We start from the raw sequence: 27408 nt of genomic DNA, 5'->3' as shown, positions 1-27408 counted from the left end.
CTTTGGGGCCAACTGACTTGTTTATGTGGGGCCCACTGCCTTTATTCCTCAGGTCCAGGCCCCAAATTCTACTTTCTGTCAATTCTAATGCTGTTTCTAACACCATTTCACCAAAGATTTATTTTTTTCCTTTTTATTGTCTGTGGTTCCTAGTTTCAGTCTTGCCTTCGGAAATTTGTACACGTGTGGGTACGTGTGTATGCATAAGAGAGAAACCACTGAAAAAAATAAGGTTGTACCAGCGAATCTGGAAAAAAAAAAAAAAAAACAGTTCAGCATGTCCTGTCAGTATAAAATATGTTTTTGTTACAAATGCTATTCCTGAAGTCCTTTTTGCACATTCTAAGGTGAGTTCAATTCTGCCACAGTTGCCAGTCTCTACTTGTCCTTCTCCTCTGCTGATTTTCAGTTCATCAAAGGGCCTACCAGCGCCTGAACTACTCGTTCCCTTTCCTGCAACTCAAACCGCTAGCACTTAGAAGTCGCATTTACTGTAATCTTGCCTTCTGCACAGCTCATGGATTTCTTTATTCAAATATATTTCTTGGAAGGGTAATGGGTTCAGGACTTTTGAAGTCTGATTTGAAAAATAATTCTTGGTTTGGGTAGTAAGGGAGAAATAAGAGCAGTAGACAGTAGCTAAGCTAAAAATTGTACATTTCTAGCTTTCATGGACAAGTATATATATATAAATAATTTCTGCAGGTAGAATGTTTAGTGCAAACAGCTACCGGGCAGCTCAAAGCTGTAATTGCTCTTTACAAATTAATTCAAATCAACATGTTAAGATCGTTACAAAACTTTATATAAAGAAATGCTGAAAATAATCAATAAGCCAAAACAGAACATCTGAGAAGTACAGTGTGTACTTCTGGGACATCCCAACCAGAGTCTAAGCTGTAGAAAGAGCATCCTTTCAAGGTCATCTCCACTCTGCCTCTAAATTACCAAGGCTTTCCCCAGGTCAATGAGCCATAGGCTGTTAATTCCAAAGGGCTGAAAATGGCAACTGCCAGGAGTTGGGAATCGGCTTCCAACACTCTGACACCCTTCGCTTGTCCCTGTAAGAACTGGGCACCACACTTGTCCACATATGTGGCAAGGACACAGGGTGATGGATGCAGTGGCAATGGCTAGTTGCATTCATATCATTCCTCTTAGTGTTAGGAAATAAAGCAAGAGAACTTGCCAAGCGGGGAAGGTATTCAGTGTGGTGCTCAGTTTAAAGAGATCTTTGAATAATACTCTTTAATTATTTACAGTTACAAACATGTTCTAAATAAATGAAAGGATGCTTTCTGAATACTAATCCCTGGTTGCTTCCTGGTATCCAAACATAGAGTATGAAAATTATATTTCATCTGAAATTTCATTTTATGCTTTCATTATTTTTTGCCTAGACAACAACAAATACAATTTGAAACTTAATTTTTCAGATTCCAACCAAGTTGTCTAGACAGCTGGAAAGAAGGTTTTTTGTTTTTTTTTTTTTTCCCCTCTCCTCTGGAGCACTGAAATGCAGTTATAACTTAACAATGATTCTTTCCTGACTCGGAAAAACATGGTAAAGACTTTCTGGCAACATAAACCCAAAGACTTTGGAGGTCCTAGAGATTAAAAGGGAATCATTACTTTCAGTCATTACCCAAAGTAAAATGGAGTATTATAAAGTAAAAAAATAAAAATAAAAATCTAACACAAACAGTATAAAACTTTCCTACATAATGAAAATAACTACTAGACTTAGTTTGAAATTTTGGCACAGTCTTCCTCCCGGTCCATTTGTGGGTTTTCCTCTCTGACTCTGGATCAACAAGCTGCATTCTGGTCTACTGGCCTCCACAAGGACAGCTGGAAGAGCGTTCTGGATCTGCCCCCGGGGCTCTCAAGCTGGGATAAGCTGTGTGCAGGGCAGGAGCTGATGGCTGCAGCTTGTGCAGACTGGGGGAAAGAGCTGTGCGTTCCTCTCAGTAGCAAAAGCCCTCCCGATGTTTCTGCCCAGCTCCACTAAAGACGAGAGATGAACACATTCAGGCGGTCACTGAGTCTTTAAGGGGCTTGAGGTGACTCCCTGGCCTCTCCGCATGTCTTCGCCGTTCCTTGCAGGTAGTGGTGGGTTGGAGAAAAATAGTCCTGAACTGATCAGAGGCCGAGTTCTCTAAGTGACTTGACACAATTGAAACACGACCCATTAACCTTTAGGGCATGCGGCTTCATATTCATTGAGTGACAGGATAGTCAATTTAAGGAACCACACAAAGATACAGAGGAAACGTACTTTCTTCTTAAGATAATATATATATATATATATATTTTTTTTCCCTCAGTCATGTCCAACTCTTTGTGACCCCATGGACTATAGCCCACCAGGCTCCTCTGTGCACGGGACCCTCCACGCAAGAACACTGGAATGGGTTGCCATTTTCTCCTCCAGGAGATCTTCCTGACCCTGGGATCAAACCCACGTCTCCTGCGACTCCTGCACTGCAGGCAGATTCTTGACCACTGAGCTACCAGGGAAGCCCTCAAAGCACCCTAAATCTAGCCCAGTATTCGGTGGACAAATCACAGGTGCTAAGTACATCCTTCTCAAACCAATGGAACTTAACTTTTCAGGTGACTCTTTCTGAGAAGATATTAAAATCTTGTGAGTTAACATGAGTGCTTAACATAGCCTGATAATTTTTAAATAAACACTTATAAATGTGAACAATTTTATGAACTTCCTTTTTGACAAGAATCTGTCACATTTCTGAGAGATTCCAATATCCATGCTAAAACCCAAGGAAGAGAAAGGGAAAGGAAAGTGGGAACATTTACTGAGTATCTGCCAGGTACCAGCCATGTGCAAGGCACTTCCAAATATTTTATCTCACTTTTAGTACTCACATAAGCCCTTTGAAATGAGAATATAATACTATATACACATATGTCAGTTTTTGCTCTAGATGGTCTAGTGGGAACATGTACAGAATGATGAGTTACCAAATGAAATGTATCCACAAGCAAATAAAGTGCACTGTGCCGATTTCTGTTGTGGCTAATGGATGTGCAATCCTGTATAAGCAATTTATCCCATTAATTCCAATGGTCAGAACTCATTTTTGCAGATCCCATACACAATGAACTGGCAGCCTAAATGTGTTTCCTACTGCTCCAAATAGTGTTTAATAAAATAAAACCTAAGGGTGTGTAACTCACTATCTTTAAGGAAGGCAAATTAGTCACCAGGAAATAGCTGTCCAGGAAATTGTAGTCTTTGTAGCACAGGCAGCAGCCAGAGGTAGCTGGAGAACCCTGTATTAGACTGGGACGGGCTCCCCAAGGGCTGTGGGAATGTCCTCTGCTGTCCTCTATCAATATTAGCCAAGTTGGGTCAAATCAGCTACAGTCTTTTGAAGTGGAGCATTTATTTAGAGACAAGTTCAAAATGTCCAAGAATAAAAATCTTTAACATTTTTAAAGACAAGAGACACAGGTCAGCACACTGGCAGGATCTTCATGGGCTTAGGAAAAAATAATAAACATAGTCATCAGCTTCAAGTGACTATTTTGGTGGAGTGAAACCTACTGTTCAGCAGAAACTTCCTTCTTTTTTTTTTAAGCAGAAACTCTTACACAGTCCCTTTGGTGCCTCTTTAGCCAGACTACTTTTAAAACATCCTCAAATTAAAATATTAGTATCTAAATGTGGCTGTAGGCCAGTTACATAATGTCCTTTCACATCCTCATCTGTAAAAGAAGATTAGAGTAAGTGATCTTGAAGGTCCCCTTCAATAACAAAATGCTATAATTCAATGGACATTTAAACATTCCAGGCAGATAGCTATCTTTTTTATTTCAGAATATCTTTATGACCTCTCTTGACTTGCTCCATTGCTTAATCTCATAACAATATTGATGCTGATAATAGAAGTTTTATGTCTAATACAAACCACACTCAATCTTTCTATAGTTGGGAGCCAATTTTCTCTAGGTTGAGCCTCTGTGGAGTTGGAAAACAAATGACCAGTGTTTTCTATACACAGGAAAACCCTTCATTAGCTATACTGGAATCCTGTCATTAAGTCACCCCTTACTCTTCCCTTCCGTGGGCTAAACCAACTACAATTCCTTTAATCATGTAGAACCTCTTCTCCAGAATCTAGTTAATTATGTTGCCTCAATGGAGAGCTGAATGAATCTTCCCAGTACGATCAACTAAAACAGTGATTTGTGCTCCTGCTAGATGAGAGAAATTTGAGTGTTTCTTTTAATCTGATTATTCTCCAGAGATTGCAATTTGTTTTTGCTGAAGCTAATTAATACCCCTGAATGACTTTCCTCAGGTTTCACAGCATCACTTTAAGCTAAAATCAGAAAGAGTGAGTTTTTTTAAAACCATGAAGTACATGGAAAGTTTTGAAAACGTTCCAAGAAATTGTACTTTTTTGACCTGAAAAAACAGCACAAACGAGCAAAGAATATTGAGATGTTAGTAAGAGATCTGCCCCTGGAAAGATTCTTCTCTCAAATGGAGACAGAAATTAGGTAAACTGAGTCACACATCACCATCCCTACAGCACCCAAGCAGACCACTGCCAGCCCTATCTGTAAACACTCTCAGGGAAAGTTTTACATCCTCCTTTCGTTGCCTCAGTGCCCACATTCATTTCACAGTCAAAAAGTACTTCCTTAAGGATAATTGTACTCTTTTCTTGCCGCAACTTAATTTTGTTTTGGTTCCACATGCCAGGGAAACAAATGAATTTATACCTAAACAAATAACCTTTTGACTTGTGCCCAAAATATAGTGTGGATGAGAAGAAATCAAACCAACAACAACAACAAAAAAATGGGTCAAACTTTGAACCAAGACTTTAGCAAAGAAGATATATGAATAGCAAAGAAACACATGGAAAGATGCTCGATGTCTAAAATTAAGACCAAGCACACAGAGTGTTGACCAGCATGTGGAACCAGTGGGACTCTCATCCTCTGCTGGTGGAAATGTAAAATGGTACAATCACTTTGGAAAATAATTTGGCAGTTTCTTAAATGGTTAAATGTATACCATTCTCCACAACCCACTCATTCCACTCCTGGATGTTTACCCTAAAAAAAAAAACAAAAGCATACGTCCATATAAAAACTTGTATATGAATATTTCTGGCAACTTTATTTGTAATAGTCAAAACTAGACACAGCAAAAATGTCCCTCAACAGGTATATAAGTAAATCATGGTATAGCTGTACAATGGGATACTATTCTGTGATAGAAAGGAACAAACTACTTATATGTGTAATGACATGGGTTAATCTCAAATTTATTATGCTGAGTGAAAAAGTCAGACAAATAAAGTACATAATATATGACTCCACTTATATAAATTCTAGAAAATGCAAGTTAATCTACAGTGATATAGAACAGCTGTTGCCAGGTGAGAGGGGCTGGGATTGTTGGAGAAGGCTACAGAAGGACACAAGGAAACTTCTGTGGGTGCTAGATATGATTACTATCTTGACACTGGGAATGATTTTATGGATGTATAAACTTACCAAATTGTACACTTGCAACATGTGCAGTTTACCTTATACCTCAAAAATGCTGGTTTTTTTTTTAAGGATAACATTTCACATACATTAGAAAAGTTGTTACACACCCTATCTTGTTCTCCCATCTCAGCCACCAGTCACACCTCCAAAACATCCCAAATCTTCTCTTCTTCATATCAAACAAGCCCAGATATTTACTTTGAACTTTTACAATCAGAATGGCCCATCCCTTGTGCTCTCTTAAAGAATTAAATCAATAAATACCTAAATCCTAACAATGAACTGAGTAAGAATTAGAAACTTTTTTCAGAACCAGTATTCTGCGTCTTCCATGTGCTCTTCTAGGACAGGCTCAGAGACAGTAAGTGACTTGACCAAACCCACAAAAGAAGTGAACGGACAAGCCAGGCTTCAAAGTCAGGTTTGTCTGACTCCAGAGACCAGAGTAGTTAAAAAAAACCAGCATGCCCCAACTATAAAACATTTTTACCACCATAGGATGGAACAACAATAACAAATACTAAAAGAAATACAATTTTATAATAACTCTTACATATACTTGACAATCCACACCATTCTGCCAAGCAATGCCAGATCCACTGGGCCAGCTTTACTAAGTACTGCATTGGCAGTAGAATTTTTCATGTGGTTAAGGTCAAACAGATTTATCTTCCACTTTGAGTAGACTGAACCTGATTTCTAGTATCTTTTTTTGTGCATGTGCTTATTTTGATAATTTGTTTATTCCATAGTGAAAAAGGTTAATTTTCAACTCATCCCTATTTGAATCATGCTGAATTCTGAACAAACAGAAGCCAAATTAGCATACTATTATTTAACACAGTCCCAGTGAATGCACAATGGAAACTGCTGTGCTAAATTTGAAGATGAAACAAAATAGATAATAAACATACATACCCACATACTCTACCACTAATGAAAAAAATACTAGTGTTACAAGTATACAGTTTCAGTGGTGATGTTCTCTTTGTTCAGAAGCAAGGTACACTACAATGCGGTTGAAGCCTTCCAGCATTTAATTAGCCTACTAATTATAAGGAGAGTCACATTACCTTTAAGCCTTTCTTTAAGACTAAGGTTGTGACTAAGGCTTAATACATTAATTTCATGGCAATTGTATTTTAAGATGGGGACCATGTTAATAAAGAACTCTGGTCATATCCTCCAATATGTCCATGTGACTGAAGGCTCTGGCTGTGACACAACTTGATATATTGACTAGGAGAAAAATCACTGCTAATATCCACTGCTACTTTTAGTGGCCGATAGATATTTTTATACTGCATTCAAAGCATAAGTAACATTCAAGAGAATCTTTACAAAGGGTAGACAAATGAATATAAAAAGAAATAAAATCATTAAGTGACATTCTTTATTCCCATTTGAATTCAATTAATAAATTTAACATCAATTCAGTATCACCTTACTCCCCAATTTCCCTCCTTGCCCATTAAAAAAAAAGTACAAACTGTATGAATCATTCTTCAATCATGCCATGGACATAACCTTCAACCTAAGATTAAAAACACAGTGCTATGTGTGAAATTCAATACTGTTTAACTTCTAGGTGCTAAGATTTAAGGCAAACAACATTTCAAAGGAAAATGAAACAATCTAGATCACTTCCGTTCATTTTTATGATTTTCTCAGTAGATTTCTACGGCTTAGAGTACAAATGCTAGTATTTGGATCCTCAGTAAATTGGTGAAATTTGGAATCATTTAGTTTATAATCTGCATCACCAGTTTGTACAAGGCACAGAAAAGTTCTCTACTCCCTTACATACTTCCAAGTATTTCATTTACTGTTCAAATGATTAATCTGACAAAATCATTAGTCAAAAAGAAAGTAAAGAAATCTTATTTTTTAAAGTGGAGGTTTTTAAGATGCACTCTTCACAACATACTGCTTTATCTATCTATGTTACTATGGTAAAATCTTTATTTCCTGAAAGAAGACTTTTTCCTTCTTGAATTCAAATTTGTCTTATGTATGAGAAGGTCAGGGCATGTTTCTACTGGTTTCATTCAAAGTGAGCATTAATATTTAAAATTTACCTTAGTTTCTTCCTAAATTCCTATAGGTTCTCACCTTTTTTAAGGAAAGTACTAAATTTAAATACAAAAAATGGTATTGCTGAAACAATGGTGAATGTTCACAATTACCTCCATATGACTGTAAGAATAAGCGCGCTCTCTCTCTCACACACAGGAAAAAAGAAGCACCTTTTAGTCAGAATTCTGAGTTCAGGGCTTTCAGGCTTAACAAAAAAAGTTTCCTGATTTGTAATAGAGCTGTTTTCATACTTTCTTTTTCCACGCTGAAATCACACTGCAGCTATATCACCAGGTAACATGTTTGCAATGTTAGAGAAGTTTCTTGGTTTAGCAAAAATAAAACTAAAAAATTTTTAAAAGGGAAGAGTCTAGTCCTCCAGTAGAATCACCATGACCAGTGAAGCTAAAAGAACTGGTTGAATCACTGGTCAAGAGTCAGTTTTATAGCAAAAATTAGTTGGGCCAACAGAACCTACCAGGAAAATATAAGGTCAGGCTTGAGTCTGATTTGGTGAAGAAACACATGCTTGGCCACTCAAGGAGCTATGCAGGTGACATCAACCTAACATTACTTCTGGTCACTGGGCATTTCAATGCCACTGTTTGAGAATCTGAGCAATAGATGCTACTATTCTGGCCACCAAAAGACCCCATTCCCTTCTTTTGCTACATTTGTGGAAGCAGGATGGCTAGAATGGTTTATAATCAATCATTTTCAAGAAAGGGCTCTTCTCCAATTCCAGAGATGCCAATATGTCCCTATGATGTCAGCAAAACTGTCTCTTCATCTTGTGTTCTTTAAGGTTCTCTGTGCTTTAGTCTCACGGTTCTTAAGCTATGGTATTTCCATCTGTGTCCAAAGTACTGGAGCTCCCAGGAAGCAAGTATCATTCATTCATTCACTCATTTACATTGTGGTAAAATATACATATGGGGCCTCCTTAGCGGCTCAGTGGTACGGAAACAACCTGTCAATGCAGGAGACATGGGTTCAATCCCTGCATCAGGAAGATCCTCTGGAAAAGGAAATGGCAACCCACTCCAGTATGCTAGCCTGGGAAATCCCATGGACAGAGGAGCCTGGTGGGCTACAGTCCATGGGGTCACAAAGAGCTGGCACAACTGAGTGACTAAACAACAACAAAAGCAACACAAATCTACATAAAATACAACTTACACAATTTTTTTTTTAAGGTAAGAAATAGATTTATTTAGAGAGATACACATTCCACAGACAGAATGTGGTCCATCTCAAAAGGTTAGAACAGACTTGGGAGAAACAAATTCCACAGAGTGTGGACCATCTCAGGAGGCAAGAGACCCTCAAATATGGGCTGGTTTAAAACTTATACATCCGTTAAGTGTACAGTTCAGTGGCATTAAGCACATTCACCAAGCAACGTTAGAGCATTTTAGACTCTGGCTTCAGTATCTAGATATCCATGCATTCATTAGTTAATATTCATGGATTCACAGAGACAGATGTCATTCTACTTCCAGGTAACCTCTTGAATAAGTATACAAAATCAGAGTTCATTCAACACACGATGATTTGTATGCTTGAGGTGAAGAAAGAACCACCCAAACCAAGCATTCCTTCGTCCATTTCCTTCCAGGTGGAAGATAGAAACTCTGATATTCTCTTCCTTGCCATTAAACCTTTCAGAATATAAGGAACTCACTATTCCCTGACCTTTGGGATTTTTACAAACATCAGCCTGCAGTTCAGAATACAGACAAGAAACTGTCCAAGGAAAACATGCCTCCAAATGAACAGGATATAAACAAAGCTGTAAGTAGGTAATTAATGGCAGGGACTCCCCTCACTTTGCTTCTCTGATAACAATCTGGTATCTTATCAGCAGGTCTTTTATCTGGAAGGATTCACTGTGTTCTGCTGCCTGGAATTATTCTGGGAGGGGACAGAGACAAGCTTTCATCTTGGAATGGAAATGGAACCACATCTAGAAGGGGTGAGGAAGAGTCAAAGCTGTAAAAAGACCTCCTGGTCTTTCCCTGCCAGCAAGGAGAGGTAAATAGAAAATAGGATGCCCTGTTTCAGGAAATGCATGGCAGCGAGTTCTGATGGGGAAGAAGCCACTGTGGTCCTCTCCTAGGCAAAGTGCAATCTGTTTTCGCCCCGGGTTCTACACCCTATGGTCACCACTGGCCTTATCCCAGCTCTAACACTGCACCCAACCAATGTCTCTTCCTGTCAAAATCAAAGAAACTTGAACAATATAATTCATTCTATGGTTTAAATGACCAATAATACCTTAAAGTGTTATATCTCACTATGAGATGTCCATTTTAGAAGGGATCAGAGCTTCTCCAATAGCTCAGCAGGTAAAGAATCTGCCTGCCATGCAGGAGACGTGGGTTTGATCTCTGGATCAGGAAGATCCCCTGGAGAAGGAAATGGCAACCCACTCCAGTATTCCTGCCTGAAAAATCCCACGGACAGCGGAGCCTGGGAGGCTACAAACCATGGGGTCACAAAGAGTCGGAAATGAGTGAGTGACTGAGCACAAAACCCATATACTTGATGAATAAAAGACTACCTGTAAAACTTCAAGATTCAGCTCAAAAGGGAAGAGGCATCCTAGAAAACTGGGTGGGTAAAAGGCATTGCTCTCAAATCATTCCATACAGGTTTCAACTGCACTGGGGGTGAAGCTGGTCTGGGTGAATAAAGTGGGTTAAAATCTGGCTCTACGTGTGAGTATGGGTGTACATATTAACTAGGAGTAGAACATGTTCCCTAATCCTTCCAAACACGGCCACTCCACTCAGACCTCATAACATGCTGTGGATTAGTTGTGGAAGCACTCGGGAAAAACAGGGCTTTGAATTCCCCCCTCCTACATAGAACCTGGGAATATTTATCCAAGGTTGAGCCAGGGTGGCTGGCCAACTCCAAAACCCACAGCCTGGGGCTGATGAACCAGAGCACAGACTGCCCAGTGAGACTACTGCCCTTCTGTTAGGCTGTGGCGCAATCCTGTGAAGCCCCCTAGGTTCGGATCCTGGGCCCTCACAACAGTTCCCAGTGGTGCAGACCAGGGGGAGGGCATTAGGAGACTGCTCTGCTGGTCAGTTTTCTATGGGGAATTCTAGCAGGACACAACATTCTAAAGTTGCTACTTTAGGGATGTGTTCAACCATGCAACAGAATGCAAATCCCTCTCTAGTCTTTTCAAGTTTTGCCTAAGTCCGGTTTTCATTCTGGCTATGAATTAAATTCTGATGTCTTAAATCATGCAGAAAAAAAAGGGGGGGGGTGGGTAAGAAGTGACTGAATTATATTAATTATAAGGCACTGAAGCTCAGCTAGAAAATAAGAATTACATTTCTTAAGTTTCTCTTCACTAGACTTATGTAGGTTACCATTAGTAACAGAAGAGTTTTACTTTTCATTTTATCAAAGCTGAAAAGAAGCTGAGCCTTGAACTCTGGCTTCACTGGAAAAAGAGATTCTTCTGGGGGGAAAAAAATGAATAATCAGTCAAGCAGAAAACAAACTAGCACTACTCACCCATCACGCAAAAGGATAGTTTAAGAGACTCACTTGTTCAGCGTTTGAAAATATTTTCTACACAATGCTTTGTAAATTATTTTCTCGTTGGTATGACACATCCTTTAGTAACAATCCAGCTTTCCTTGGCTACCTAGATATATTTCCATAGTTTCTATCAAAACAGATGGCTTTTTCCTGTATGATTGCAATTATCAAAAAGGAGCAGGCTTATTGACATAGCATCACCCTTCATACAAATAGACATGTTGCTAATGCTCTGGAGACTGTATAGACCAAACAGAAAATCTCATTCATGTGGGCCTGACTAATTTTGATTTTGCGATTATTCAGACTGAGGCTGAGCTGAAGTTTACCTCTGGGACTGAGAGTTTCATTGAAAACTGGGAGAAATGTGGCCATCTCTTGGGGACTGGTGGCCAGGACATAAATATCCCAAACCAGGAAATTTTCCCTGATGCAAAACAAAACAGAACGCAAGTCACCAGGCACGTCTCACACATCTCACTCTCAGCGTGCCCTTCAGCAGGGCTGGCAAGGAACTTTTGGTTGGTGAAGAAAGGAAGTGGTACTTTGCACATGAAAAATACAAAACTGATGAATAAAGGGGGATTTCAATCCGACTCAGAGGCTTCACGGTGTGGCATGTCAACTTACACGTTAACCAGATGCTACAGTCGCCTACCCATCAGCAAGCGGTTCCCTAAATTTACTACGTACCATTTGGAGTAATGAAACTTTCATTTTATCATCTTCAGGAATTTGAACACTTCACTGATTCAAACTTGCCTTTTAAGGCTCCTTTTCTTTTTTTTTTTTATTATTAGTTGGAGGCTAATTACTTCACACATTTCAGTGGGTTTTGTCATACATAAGGCTCCTTTTCAAGTGTAGGATTACCACATTAAAAAACATTGGCAATTTTTAAAACTTTCAACATATATTGATACCTTTATGATACTATTTTCTAAGAGAGTAAAAGGAGGATGATCTTGTAAGGTTCTGTGTATGAAAGTATATTGTAAACTTCAACTTCTTTATATAAATGCTTGTTAATATTTTTTTTTTCTTATTCTTTCAACAACCCTGAAGATTTTCAAAATTATGTTAAGTTTTAACAGTAAAAACTTAGGTAAAGTCAGATGGAAAATAGATGTTCTAATTATTTAAAAAGTATGCCTAAGGAGCAGCCCAAACATAATCTCATGAAGATTTTATGCTTCTTAGCCTCAAGACACATTTTTTCTTTGCTAAGACACTTATAACTAACTGTGCAACGACCCTCGATTCCCTATTATAAGGACAATTTCTTTCGTAAGAAATTCTCAGCGTTTCTCAAGAATCTCAGAAATTCAGCTGAACCAGTTTTATTCAGCAACCTGTCACAATCACTTGGGCTTAACAGCAAGTTTTTCCTCCCTTCTACTGATTTCAGACTAGAAGAAGAGAACACTGCGAGAGCAATGCCCAACGAGCTCAGAGGAGAGCTCTCTCAAGAAAGCAGAGTGAGTCCAATTGTTTCTTTAATGGCAAGTTAATTCTGGCATGTTGAGAACTAGCTTGCCACACCCCACAGATGGAGCATTGTGAACGGAGGAGCAAAAGAGTGAATTGTAGTATTAAGTGCTAGCGTAGTTAAGGGAGTGGCAAAGAGCACAGGTGCTGGAGCCATATTGCTTGGTTCCAATAAACACTAGCCTTAGCACTTCAGAGCAGTATGACCTATGGCAGCGGTCGCCAGCCTTTTTGGCATCAGGGATCAGTTTCGTGGAAGACCATTTTTCCATGGACTGGGGTGGGGGTGGGGGTGGTGGTTTCAGGATGATTCAAGCACAGTAGGGCTTGCGCTCTTATGAGAATCTAATGCTGCCGCTGATCTGACAGTAGGCGGAGCTGAGGCAGTAACAGGAGCAATGGAGAGTGGCTGTAAATACAGATGAAGCTTCACTGGCTCACCTGCCACTCACCTCCTGCAGCCCGGTTTTTAATAGGCCACAGGACAGTACTGGTTTGTGGCCTGGGGGTTGGGCACCCTGACCTAGGGCACATTTCTAAACTTCCCACTGCCCAACTTGCCCTCTCTGTAGGATATAGGATGGGAATAATAATGTTAGGGACCTCAGAGTGCTGTCATGATGAAATGAGTTGGTGTACATTCAGTGTTTAGCCCATAGTAAACATCTGCTAATTATTATCACTTATCACTAATTATATGGAAAAAATTAGAGTAAAGATGATAGGGATAAAGAGGTAACACAGCACAAAGGACATCCCGTTTTGCCAAAATTCTTATCTTTCTGACGCTTCCCTTTATCATGCCAGACCCATAATCGATGCTTACAGTTGAGTAAACAAATAAACAGATCCATCCCTGACTCCTTAATGAATCCGTTTTTGACTGTGAACACATTCTGCTCACTCCTTTGGGCCTTAACTTATTCATTTCCAAAGAAAGTTACCAACAGCTGCCACCTGCTACCTCAAACTGATGATCATCAGTGTAAGGAAAAAAGCTGACCATTTCAAACTTACTGGCGGGATATCAAAAGTCAACGACTTTTTAAGCCAACTTTCCTTTGTTATTGAGTTCATATGAACACAGTCAATAATACTGGAAGGATATTCCATAATATCCTGAGTTCTGTTTCCTTTCAAAGAAGTCTTCTGACTCCAGTTAGCCAGAGGGAATGTGTGGACACTGGGCTAGGCCCTAAGAGATGGCCAAACCTCCGGGTGCAGAGGAACTCCTTGGGGTAAACTGTTGACTTTTAGATATCTATGGCCATACAGAAGGAGCTGTCCAACAGAAAGTTGAGTCTATGATTTCATACACGTTCTAGATCTAGGACTGACTCTTCAACATATGTGAGTTGCCAGCCAGAGAAGTACCGTACAGGTAAAGTGAATAAAGAAAAGAGTGAAGAACAGGACAAAGAGGTACACCAGCATTTGGGAGGCAGTGTGAGGAAGGGGCCCTAAAAGAGGAAGAAGAAACAAAGGTCAAAGAAGGCCACAGAGGAAGAGCATCTTGAAAAGCCAGTGCACAAGAGTGTCAAATACCAGAGAAAGATCCAGAGAGATAAAGACTGAAAAGCGTCCAGTGGCTTTTGTAATGAAGAGGTCACTCCTATTTCACCTTTGTCAGTGAAGCTTCAGTGAAGCTGTGAAAGAAGCATCCAGGCTGCAGTGATGTAAGGAATGAATAAGAGGGAAGGAAACGGAGACTGTGAACACAGACAACCTTTTCCAAGAGCCTGGCTGTAAAACGAGAGAAAGCACCATGGTGGGAGGTACAGTGGGTGTCTCCATGGAGAGAGTCCATGCCTGATGGACTATTCCATCTTCTCTTGTAACAAAGAGGTGATGAAAGTAGGGGGCTTGGGTTTGGGCAACGACACAAAGGAGGCCCTCAGCAAATACATGCAATGGCTGGACAACCAGGAGATGAAGAGCACTTACAAAAGAAAGTGAAAGACAAGAATAAATGATGAAGAAGCAAGCCCTTGTTGCTGCGTGGAGGAGGGGCAAGACGAGAAGGCAGGACTCTCAATGCTCAAGGTGAGTGAGGAAAATAAGACACAAGGGGAAAGTCAAGAAATGAGAGGGTGAATGTATCTGATGCAGCTGATATGACTACTGCAGCTTGATTAAAACAAGAAAATTATAAATAGACTGGTAAGGGTCAAGGTCCAGAGGAGAGGGAGGGGAAAACACTGCTCCAATCAGAGAAAGATAATCAAAACATGGCATGTCGTTCATTCTCCTTGTGCTCATTTTAAGCCTACTGTAATTCCTCTTTACCTTATACTCTATTCCCTAATTTGGACTTTTTTGCCTAAAGAGAAAAACATACAGTTTTGATCCTAAAATGTTCCCTACCATGTAGGAGAAGATGACTTCCAATTAGTTGGCATTTGGGGCTTGGTCCTCTCAAATCTTCAATTCAGCATTAAAAATGCCTGCTGAGCACTTTGGCTATAATTTTTGAGACAACAATTAAGACTCAGGAAATAAAGGTTCCTTAAGGGAAAACGTGATTAAAATGTTTTACAATTTAAATATTACTACATCTGTATTAATTTCCCCATTACTATTCATCATTACCAGAAGACCTGGAAATGGAACATCTAGAGAAAATATTATTCATAATTAAAGCTGCCAAAGATTCACTGTAGATGGCTTCTCCTGTTAAGAGCCAAACCATTTATTTTGTGAATTTCCCGAGTCACCCATGATTCAAGCAAAGCGAAGCTCTTTATGATAAATTCCAAGTTATGAATCACAAAACTCTGTCACAGTCTTCCCCTTGTTAGATACTACTGTCTACAGAACGGACAGCATGACTTTCTTCTCCTCTCGTAAGAGCTACTAACCTGCCTGGGAGATTTCTAAAAGTCCTTCCGATGGCACATTGAATTCCTGTGTTTTTTCCTCTTGTGCTACTAGGCAAAGCCTCCTGAATTGCTCCACCCCACTGGTGCTTCCCTCTTGCTTATAGGCCCTCAATCCTTAGTATACCTGCCACACAGTTAAGTGTTTCATAGGCTTCCCAGCTGGCCCAGTGGTAAAGAATCTGCCTGCCAATGCGGGAGACTCAGAAAACAGGAGCTCAACTCCTGGATCAGGAAGATCCCCTGGAGAGGGGAATGGCTGCCCACTTCATTCACCACTTTAATCTCTTGCCTGGAGATTCCCATGGACAGAGGGGCCTAGTGGGCCACAGTCCACCGGGTCACAAAGATTCAGACATGACTGAGCACGCACAGGTGCACATGCTCACACACACACACACAGTATGGCAGGTCAGGTTCACAAGTGTGGGTTTTATCTCACTAGCTAGATCATAAGTTCTTCAAGAATGAAGACCTTTTTCCTTTACTTTGCATCTTACCCAAGACCTCATGCTAGATAGGTACACAATGGATGTTTAACTACTACCTGGTTAATCTATTAACTGATTGGGTTCTAAGTTTGAGAGTGAATGGCCTCAATAGGCCATGGATTATCATCATTGTCAGAAATTTCACCTAAGAATGAGGCTGTTTGCAGATCAAATCACTTGTTCTAACATGACCTGAACTGGCCTGTTGAAGTAACAGATAATGCTGCAGAAAAGCTGGTCCTTACAAGTTTTGTTTTTCTAGCTTGCTTTGTCAATGCATTCCACAAGAGGTGAACTCCTCATTCCTTTTGCTCAAAAACATATTTAAAAAATGGTGTTAAAGAGATCTGGCACCAGAGACAGAAGTTGGCGAGGCCCCTCTCTAGGAACTGAGATATAAAAATCAGTGACAGATGACAGAGTATCTTTTTAGGCCAGAACTCTTTGCAAAAGAGCTGCACAATGCAGAAAATATGATTTCATTCCACACACTGAACCTCAGCTACCCCTGGGTAGAATCTGGAAATTCAGAAGGCCATGAGCAAAAAAAAAAAAAAACAAAAAAAAAGCCCTCCAAATCAAGCACTAGCTAGGCAGGACCATGGTCAAAAGGAGACCGAGTAGATAGCTGCCCAAACTGGGATTTCACCAGCAACAGGAAACCACCTTCCAACTCTGGTTTTAGGTCCTCCCTTATGTAAGGCTCCACATTCCATTACCTAGATTCACCACTTTAATTCAAAATGTATGTCTGTGTAATACAACAAATAGTACCAAGTCACATCTGTATGAAAGGAAAGAGTGGGCACAAGTTTGACTTACAGGCAAAGTGGAACACTGAGTGCTCTAGAAAGCCCTGAGTGGAATGAACATCTGCACCTTGACAGTCTTGCTCAAAGCCTGGCCTCGAGTCACATCACTAAAATCAGAATCAGGGTTTCTACAGATTAATGGGATGGCAGGTGCCTTTTTTTTTTTTTTTCTTTACCAGACCATTGTTAACAGATCAGGATGGTACAGGGAAAACTCCTAACCTTTAATCCCGTCCCCTAAGGTTCATGGAATTTAGCAGTAACCATGGGAGGGGTGGAGTCCCACACCTCTAGGCTGGCCAGCAGGAGGAAGTGCTATAGTAACAGAACCAGAAAACCCTTACTTTCAATATTTTTACTAGTAACGGGCTAGAGTCTGCAACTTTCTTATTCTCTCAACAGCCATCTCAATCTGAAGGAGATTATTCAGGAAATTTGAACAACAAAGAGTTATCTATTTTAATCACTCTTCAGAAAAGCATCTCTGACTTTTCTCAAAGACTCAGATGTTCCTTGTACTTGTCAGAAAACAAATGTGGCTTAAGTCAGCATCTGGAATGGAGAAAAATATACAACTACACACACAAAAAAGATAATTAAATTAATAAGGAATCCTTTTCAGACATAACATCTCATACGCCAAAAAAAATGTTTTCAGAACTATCCAGAACAAAGTTATAGAAGTGACTTAGAAGCTAAATTTAAGTGGATTAACTGCTAGAGGGCACCATGCAGGAGACCACCATGACCTGTGGTCCATGCCAAGAATGACGCCCCAACTGGCTGATGGAAGAACCCATGGATAAAAACGTACAAATAAAAAATGTGTTGCAGGTTTAGAGGCAGGTTTATTATTTCACTGCACATTTACAATCTATGGCTGGGTTGTTCAGCAATTCTGAAATAAGACACCTCAAAAAGATGCCTTGCTGGTCATCTACCCCAACCTCAGATGCATTGCAGAAATCCTTTCAAAATATACACAACATATGATCAGTTTTCCTTGATGACTTTCAATGACCAGCAGCTCAGTCTTATGGAAATCTGCTGGTTCTCTTGATGCAGAATGCAAACTTTCACAAATTCGTCCTTCTATTAAAGTCTGAAATCCGTCTCCTACTTTCCCATTGTCAGCACAAGACAGAAATTATGTACCTTCTGCCACATGGTGGCCTCTCAGCTACATAAAGGCCATTACCGTGTTGCCTCTAACTAGTCTTTTTCAGTCTAACTATTTCCAGATGTTTTAGCTTCCTTCTCATCTTGGTCACCTCCTCTGGATAAATATTAGTTTATCAGTGGCCCTCCTAAAATGGGAAGCCCAGAGCACAGTAACACAACAGCAGAATGATGTGGGTTTAGTCTGACCAGAAGAGTTCAGGAGGACTACAGCAATCACTACCTAGAAGTAGCAACTGTGTTATATGCTTCCTCAGGGCTCACCAGGAAAACCCATTCCCCAAGATTTTTTCATAAAAACTGCTATGAAGCCAACAGCTCTCATTCTATATATGTGCAATTTTGACTGAAAAAAAAAAAAAATCAGAACCTGAAACATATCTCTATTAAATGTTATCTTAATAGTCTCAGCCCATCAAACCAGTTTTCCAAGGCTACTGTGAAATCACATTTTTCAACTATGATTTTGACACAAGATACATCCAGTAAAAAACTGAGCTTAGAGAATAACATGACAACCAATTGCCCAAAACCCAGCTTAAGAACACATCACAAACAAAACAAACTTATAGTATATACTTCCTTAATTTCATTCCCTTCCTTCCAAGCTTCATAAAAGTAATGGCTACGAGCCTGAATTTGTCACTCCTATGCTTAAAGACTGTTTTGAATTTGAGTTCATCACCAATTATATTTGTTGTATGAAAACCTAATAAGCACACAGTCTAGTCTGTCTTCATTTTAAGTAATTCAAATGCTGAATAAAGCAGCACTGTCCTCATCTATCAGACTCGTAATCCCATCAAAACAATGAAGTGGCTCAGGCATGACTAATTCTTTGGGAATCCTTACTAGCTCTCAGCAAATAAAGTATGAAGTACTTGCAAGTCATACATCAGATGATCCAGTCTGAAACAACCAATATCAACACAAGTGTTTGGTCATTGATAAAAATATGCCTTTCTCTCTCTTCTGAAATCTTTCTGCAAGCTTGGAGGATAACATTCTCATTCCACACATCCCCCAAATTATTGACTTGGTTCTAGGCTAACCTGCACCCAATGCTATAAGTTATCTAGGTCCATGGATTTGCCTTTACCCAGAAGAGACAGTATTCTTTTCTGTTACCTCACCTACATCTGGCTTCAGGGCCTTCCTTCCAGTTTATTGGCAGAGACAAAATTAAAGCAGGAGTTAAAAAAAAAAAAAAACTGCCCTCTTTCTATCACCATTATATTATCAACCCCTTCATCTCTCTAAAATTTTTCTTAACAAGCAAACTAAGGTGCTTTTATCTGCTATTTTATAGTCAGGGTTGTCCCCATTATACAGACTGACAGCCTGAAGCACTGAGGGGCCCCCTATTCATCCCACGTTAATCTGGGAAGTTTTCCCCCACATGTTTTGGTTTGCGTACAATTCTTCAACCTCCCTGTCCTCTTGTCAATCCAGGCTCCTCTCATTTCGCTCTAAAGCCTACAGCAGGGCAGCTGCAAGGTGGGCCTCCAGATCTCTTGACTGGACAGCAGTCATGGAGGAGGAGTTCAGAGTCCAGGAAGGTCTCAGGTCACAGGCTTACAAGGCCAAAGAAGACCATGGCAGGTTTGATCCCTGGGTCAGGAAGATCCCCTGGAGGAGGGCATGGCACCCCACTCCAGTATTCTTGCCTGGAGAATCCCATGCACAGAGGAGCCTGAGGGGCTACAGTCCATAGCATCACAAAGAGTAAGACACAACTTAGAATGAAGAGAATGAGCATACAGCACAATGTCCTTAAGTTGACAGAAAAGGAAACCGAGGATCAGAGAGGTGAAGTCAAAACAAAAGCAAATGTCAGAGCTCACATTAGAACACAAGGCTCCTCAAAGGTAAGGAAAAACATAAAAACGGGCTGAGCCTCCTTTCTACATAACCCGTAACCAGTGGGATATGAAATATGGCTCCAGCATTGTAGGACTAGGAGCCCCTAAAGGACTTCACAGATACACAGATCTGCTAAGGCACAAAATGTCTCATTTCACAGTTTCATTCTGGGGTTAATAATTCAGTCTCTGAGACAAAACTGGGGCTAGGCAGAAAAAGGTACCAAAAAGGAAAAACAAACCCACCAAATCCACAGCTGCTTCTCCATGGAAAGAGATTACAATTTATTTGGAGGGAATAAGCATTGAGCATATACATTACAATAAAATACAGTAATGATGAATAACAAGAGGTTTAAATTAATGCTAGAGCTGTTCAGGGGGAGAGAGGATTAGGAGCTGGGGTAGAGAGAAAGGGAGGTGGATATGTCTTCTTTCCCAGCAGTGTCTCAGCAGCACTTCTCTCTCTATAAAGCAAAACCTGTCTTCTACTTATCTACAAGGATTCTGGGAAGATATAACAGATAGAAATGTATAGCCTTGGAGGAAAGTTCCTAGTATAATCACAAATGAAGGTGGAAGCCAACTATGGTCTACTGCAAAAACCCCAACTCTATACAAATAAGACCTTTCAACTTCATAACGTGGGTAAGGAATAAAGTAATAATCCTTGCATTATGCAACTTTCAAGGAAAAGAAAACAAGAGTCACTGTTATTTCCCAATATCACTGGCTTAACAGGCCTACATCTTAGTTTTTGTACTCCCGACCCCTCCTTTCTAAGACTGGTACAGTCAAAAGGTTCCATGAAATATTTTTAAAATACATAAAATGCATATTTTTCCATTTTTGTTTTGGTTGTTGACTAGATGTTTCGATATCGCAACTAAAAAAATTTCCACTGCATACGTTGCTATGGGTGATTTCCACTGCCACGTGTTTAATTAAGATTGTATGGTTGTTTGTACCTCAAAATTTTTCAGAAAAAGAAAAGCAGATTTCACTGAAAATTTACCTTAAGTGAAAAATGATTGAAACAAGTTGGGGAAAAATATACTGAAAGTCATTTGCCATGAAAATAAGTCAAAAAGGGGGAGGGTGAGAGATCATTTTGAAAGCATCCCGGAGTGAATAGAAGGCAATGGAGGTATTTCTCCCACTGGGGATTAGTGCAGTGAGTCTGATGCTGAGATCTCAGTTCTCTGCAACGGAAGGCACTTTCTGCCTCACACACACAGGTGCCACACTGGCCCAGGGAGGGTACAGAGCCTTGTTCAAGAGTCACAGCTAGTGAACAGTGGCAGTGCTTAATAAGAACAAAGTCTCTTGAGTCTAGGGCCTTGGTTCTCTTCAGGACCCCATGCTCTATCATCTATGTTTGAGGCATATTTGGTTTCCTACTGCTCATTGATTCAAACTTGAAACTTGCTTGTGAAATTCCAAGGTGTATATCCGAGATATTTTGGTCTCTAGAAAGCCCCAGACAAGTGGGCTCTAGCAAACTGTATTCAGGGAGCTAGCTGGGGTCCCTCTTAAAGCATGAGTCACTCTGCTTTGTGGATTCTGAACTGAAGAGTGAATGGCCTTAAGTTGAAGGCATCAACTTTGCATGGAAAAGATCTGGATCCATACACCACTGGGGACATAAAATATACTGGATTCTTTAAAAAAACAAAAACAAAAACCTTGTAAACAAAACACTGGAATTAACATGATCATTTCTGATCCAAGATGATGCAGCAAATCATAGCTGCACACACACATAACTGTGGAAGATCCAAACCAGAAATTTCTAAGATTTAAGTTAACAGAGACAAAAGCTTAGATTCCTAAATGTGGAATGAGGGACAAAGATAACAAGTAATACAAACACCTCATAGAGAGGAAGGAAATGGCAGGTAAGTATATGTAAATCAAAAGGAAATAAAAAGTTGTCATTTGAGCTTTTAATCTTCTCATTATACAACTGATTCACTGTAGCACAGTGAGAGCAACCTTTGTGCTACTCCCACTAGCTGAAAAATTTCTCTTCAGCTAAACTCAGAGTATCTGAGAGCCTGATAAGATCTCTTCCAAGAACATGAATTAATATTAGCAATGCAACAAAAATAAAACACTGCCCATCCACTTGTGTGCATACAGCAACCTCTTTGTCTTATCCTAAGTCAATGCAGCCCAATCTTCACCATGATTAGAACCACAAATACCACCTGGATTGGCAGGTTTTCTGATCAATCTTTCACTTTCTTCATGAATAATTTTCTCAGAAGTAATTTATCAATAAATCAAATGTGTGCAGTTTTACCAAATTCACTATTTTTTAAAAATCTGTTTATAGTTCATCTCCCCAATGGGATGTGAACATTTTAGAGTAGTACAAGGCTGTCCTGGCAGTAGGTTGATGAAACTGCAAACTGGGTTTTCTAACTTTAAAATTAGGATCTTCTCACTATCTTTTCAAGAAAGAACAGCCAGGCTTCTTTTATCCTGGGCCATAGATGGCCCCATTACCCCAAGCAATGATCCCAGAGATGTGAGTCTAAGAGAAAGGTTGCCCCAAAGCAAGCCACCGCCACCCCTGGAAGAGTGAGGTCAGAAACATCACACTGCTATCGGGGCACAACTTCTACACTGTGACTTCAGCCTGCACTCAGATTCACTGACTGGATGTAGGCTCTGAACGGCTCCTAGTTGCATAAGTTTCAGGGCCCTTGGGCCTACTCAGTGTAGCTACAACTCTTTACTATATACACAAGGGAGCTGGACGTTTTGCTGTAATTGAAAGAGAACACCCTTCACTCTTGACAAAAAGCCCTGCAGTCTGGGTTTCATCTTCTAACTCTATAGCTGCCCTGCTCTCTGAACCTCAATTTCCTCAACAGGTAAAGAGGCGGGTAACACTTCCTCTCGGTGTCTCTAGAAGAAAAATGCCCAGTTCGGTGCCTGGCCAACAGTGGAGGCTCAGCAAAGGTGGGTCTGCTCCCTACTGACTTCTCTGCTTAGGATACACTCTTGCTGTTCTCTGCATTCCTGGATCAAAAGCTACTTCTAATAAACCTCCCAAACAGTCTAACCAAGTTCCAAGTATGACCCTACTACTGAACAGTTTATTAAAATCATCTCTCTCTGTGTGGTTCTGATCATGTTTAAGTTCTCAAATTTAATCTTGCTTCTCAAAGTGTGGTCTGTAGGCCAGCAGCATCAGTATTACCTGGAAGTCTGTGGGAAATGCAGAAACTTAGGTCCCACTCCAGGCCTACTTAATCACAATTTATGAGACCCTACCTCAAGTGATATGTTTACATTTCAAAGTGCTCTGAATATAGGTGTAGTAGTATAAGCATTCTGTTTATACGTAAACTAATAAATAACAGGAAGGATACTTTCAAAGTAGTCACTTCTGGTTTCTAGGATGTAACACATGTCAGACTGACTGATAATAAGCTTCCACAAACTAAATGTTTTCAACACAGGATGATGAAGTTCTAAAGCCTGTCTTTGTTTCTAATGTACACTGTCATTCTATAGATGGGCCTCCCCCCACCATCAACTTTCTGAAATATTTTTTAGCTCTTTCCAGCTATATGTGAAAGTACAATTTTTAAATGCTCCTGAAAGTAAAATTTATGACCCAAATTCCTCAAATGAATCACCAAATGCTGGATACGGGAGGCTGGTAACTCTGTGTATCAGGAAACAAAAACCAATCTGAGTGAGTCATCTCTGTGATCACAGATAACACAGCCACAGCCAGGGCTTGGTGCAAACAAATGGCTACAGCAATCACACACCAGAATCTCGTGTTTAATGGTTTCTCACATTAAAGTGCAACAGTCAGCTCTGTGAAACCAGGAAGTGGAACCCAGGACACCACATAAATAACAAGCACACTCTCTTGAGTTGGTTGTATTTTATCCTTCTGCTCTAAATCTATTTCAATTTTTGGCAGATATATAAAAATGAAGGTGCTGTTTTGTCAAGAGGGAAGCAGAAAGGTAAAAAGGTAACTGAGATGACAGGACTTCAGAAATATCTCATAAGAAAATTTCAGTACTTTTCAGAAGCCTATTTATTGAGGCCTTTGATCCAAAATGAAAAAGGTGATCAGAAGCTGGCAAATGTCATTACACTGAGTGTAAACTATAGTTATTTCCATCTCACTGCATATTAATTTTGACTGGGTTTTTTAATTTATATTATGTGTGTATCAAGAAACACTTACCTTTATGTTTTTACATTTTATCAATGGAAATATGTTTATTTAGCAGTAAAAGAGTACATGTGGTTAAAAAAAAAAAAAAAGGAAAGTAGCAGCTGGCAAGTGTCTCAAAACAAATGAAACAGAGGACGTGGTAATAGGCTATAGAAGCAGAAATGCCTATTATCATTTGACTCCATGCATATTCTTTATGCATGCTTTTTCTCAGACACTCCAAGCTTTAAAGAGGAGATGAATGGGAAGCAAACGCACGCTACACAGCATTGCCATTTAGATGCTACCCCTCGCAACTACCCTCCAACTCCAGAGTGAAGAGCCAGGTGTCCCCTTAAGCCCAGGAACAGGGGTGTATGCCAGAACCAAGCCTACCCCATGCTGACCAGGCTCCACACAGGGATAAGGCTATATTTATCAAAAGGGGGTATCTCCTATCAACACCACACGTCCATTAGCACGTAGGACTCCCAGGGAACACGTCTTAAACAGTAGATAGGAGCTCCTAAACCTGTAATCTGAAAAAACTGGAGGCCAGTTGGAGGCAATGGCAGTAATTCCAGGCCCCCGCCTTCACGAGCACCCTCCCAAAGTTAAAAAAAAAACAAACTATAATTTCTGAAATAGAAACAGGATTAAATAGTCCCATATAGCCCCATGCCACTCCCACTATTTGCATGCAGCATATACTACCTCATAATGAAGGGAATAAAAGGTGCCATGCTGAGAGCAGAACAGGTGCCATCCATGGGGGAAGGGTAGAGCCTCCCCAACACCAAAAGTAAGAGAAACATGCTGGGATGACGGTTTAGTTCTCCTGTATCACTGAAAAAAAAAAAAAGTATTGTACATAAAAGGTTTAAAACTTGAGGCGAAAAAAAAAAAAAATTGAGGCGAGGCACTGTCTTCAAACATTTTTCTCATTAAATAATTACATATTGAGTTGGCCAAAAAGTACGTTTGGGTTTTTCATATCATCTTATGGAAAACTTGAAGGAATTTTTTGGCCAACCCAATATATAAAGTGAGACTCTATGATCAGGGATAATTGTCCTTATTTGCATTTCTTTCCTCCACTCACTTCGTATCTTCTTACTGTGCAAATAAGGAAGAACTACTGGCAAAGCCGCAGACTAGGCTTTTGCACACGATTCTCTTCTCAAAGCGTATTATTTGATAATTAGAGTTTGCTGTTTTGATTTGAGCTGTTCAGACAGTAGAGAGATGCCTGTTCCAGAGTATGAAATGTGAAACTCTCAACATCCAAATGTACTTAAGAAAGCGTGAACAGTCGCTTAGCAGGGCCAGAAAAGCCTGTCTGCACAAATTACTAAAATGTGAGGAAATGTATCATAAACAGAAGTAAAAATTCATTGATGTGATTTTATTTTCTCACTACAGACAATTGGTATAAATTCATGCCAAGTGCAAAAACTGCTCAAAGAATAAAATGGCCCATGCTCTAAGATGTCCATACAAAAAATTCCACTACTAGCCACAGATTGTGATGTAAAGGACAACAGTGAACTTTTTTTTTATTTGTCCTGATTAGAGTGGAAGCCCTCTTATTAGCTTTATTTTGTGTTTCCAGGACTGCTGGCCATCTTCACTCAAGTGGAACAGTATCATTTCTGATCATACATGACCAGATGAGTCAGCTGCAATAGGCCAGTGATTAAAAAAAACATGACAGGTGTTTGTTAAAGCAAACTCAAAGTGTAAACACTCAGGCTCCTAAATATAAGGGGAAGAAAATGATTCTTACAAGAAATCACAATATGCTTCTAAAAACCTAATTCCAGTAAAACATCGAAAACTTTAAAAGTAGAATTTGTAAAAATGTAAAATAAAATCTAAAAACCTGATTTTACATAACTTTTCAGGTACAAATCTTCAACAGAGTATCAGGAAATATGATGTAATAAAGAAGCAGGTTTTTTAAAAAAAAATCCATCTATGTTACAAGGAAGGAGTTGATTAAAAACTGTTGCCTGGAGGGAAAAACCTCAAAGTAATTCACATCCTTGATTCCACTTTGGCCCACCCTATTCTCTTCTTACCTGTCCACAGAATTGGCCACGGTTTCCAACTGTTTGAGAAGAAAGGGATAGAGTTCAGGGAAACGAGAGAAAAATTCACTCCCTGTCATTCTGTGGAGGTAGAAAAGGAGATAAATTATTATCATTTATTTCCTCTGAGTTGATAAAGCCTTTTATTCATTTTTTTAAACAACATCAACTAAGATCATTTGTTTAAATATTTAATGAAATAAAGAACAAAACTTAACATTTGAAGAATTTAATTCTTTTGGATTTTGGAAATGCTCTTAACACAAGGAATTTTACCTCAAAATTTAAGATTACATATACTTACAGGTCTTTAATATTAAATTCTGACAGGGAAGAAATGTGCAATTTATGAAAATGCCAAATTTCCACAATTGATTTGCACCATGAGTGTAATCAGCACCTGGTTGACTGAGACCGATTCAGCCTCAGTAGTAAGCACAAATGTAAAACAAGGTTTCTGCAAGTTGGCATCAGTGACATTTTGGATGAGATAACTCCTTGTTGTGGGGGGTTATCCTGTGCAGTGTAGAAGGTTTAGCAGCCTCCATAGCTTCTACCCATGAGATGCCAGTAGCACAACACCCCTCCCCACACCAGCTGACAACCAACGATATCTTTGGACATTGCCAAATGCACCCTGAGAGGAAAATAAAAGTTCCCAGTTGAGACCCACTGGTCAGGAGCAAGATCATCAGAAGACATGGCGTGTAAGGTTCTGGAGTGCTAATTTTCGAGGATTACCTTCTCCCTCTTTACAACGCTGCTCCCTGCACTCTGACAAGATTCTGGAAATAGTTCCTCCAACTGTACAATCGACAAAAAAGCCCAAGCTAAATATGGCACTTGGTTAAATACTGTGTCTCCAAAACTATGAAGGAACTACTCTGAAGGGGTGACATACATATTCCCAAACCTGCCCCTTTTATCAACTCTAGATGCATTCTCCTAATAATAAAGACCCAAAATACCATTTTTCAAAAACTGAAGCATATTTTACACACAGTGAAATGCTCAAATCTTAGGTATACCATTTGGTCAATTTTCATAAATGCATACACTCATGTAATCCACCTCTATGAAGCCTGGGGAGATTTCCATCATTCTAGAAAGTTCTCTTACACCCCTTTTCCAGTCAACTCTGAATCCCCAAAGCAACCATGATTTGATTTCTATCACCCAAGTTTGGTTTTGTCTATGCTAGAATTTCATATAAATGTAATTATGCATTACATAACTTGTTGGG

General features: G+C 39.7%; 1 protein-coding gene across 3 annotated transcripts in view; it reads right to left on the bottom strand.

The window, feature by feature from the left end:
* THADA (THADA armadillo repeat containing) overlaps window positions 1-27408 on the bottom strand; it is a 327677-nt gene that overhangs the window by 155296 nt on the left and 144973 nt on the right. For all 3 annotated transcript variants that reach the window (XM_061155511.1, XM_061155510.1, XM_061155509.1), the window contains 2 exons: window positions 26157-26246; window positions 24790-24921 (listed from right to left, as the gene is read on the bottom strand). In XM_061155511.1, coding sequence (XP_061011494.1) covers window positions 24790-24921; window positions 26157-26246 — 222 coding nt within the window. The remainder of the gene's footprint in view (window positions 1-24789; window positions 24922-26156; window positions 26247-27408) is intronic.

Source organism: Dama dama, chromosome 11 (assembly GCF_033118175.1).
Source record: "Dama dama isolate Ldn47 chromosome 11, ASM3311817v1, whole genome shotgun sequence".
NCBI classification, from domain to species: domain Eukaryota; kingdom Metazoa; phylum Chordata; class Mammalia; order Artiodactyla; family Cervidae; genus Dama; species Dama dama.
This window is presented reverse-complemented; position numbering and strand designations above follow the sequence as displayed.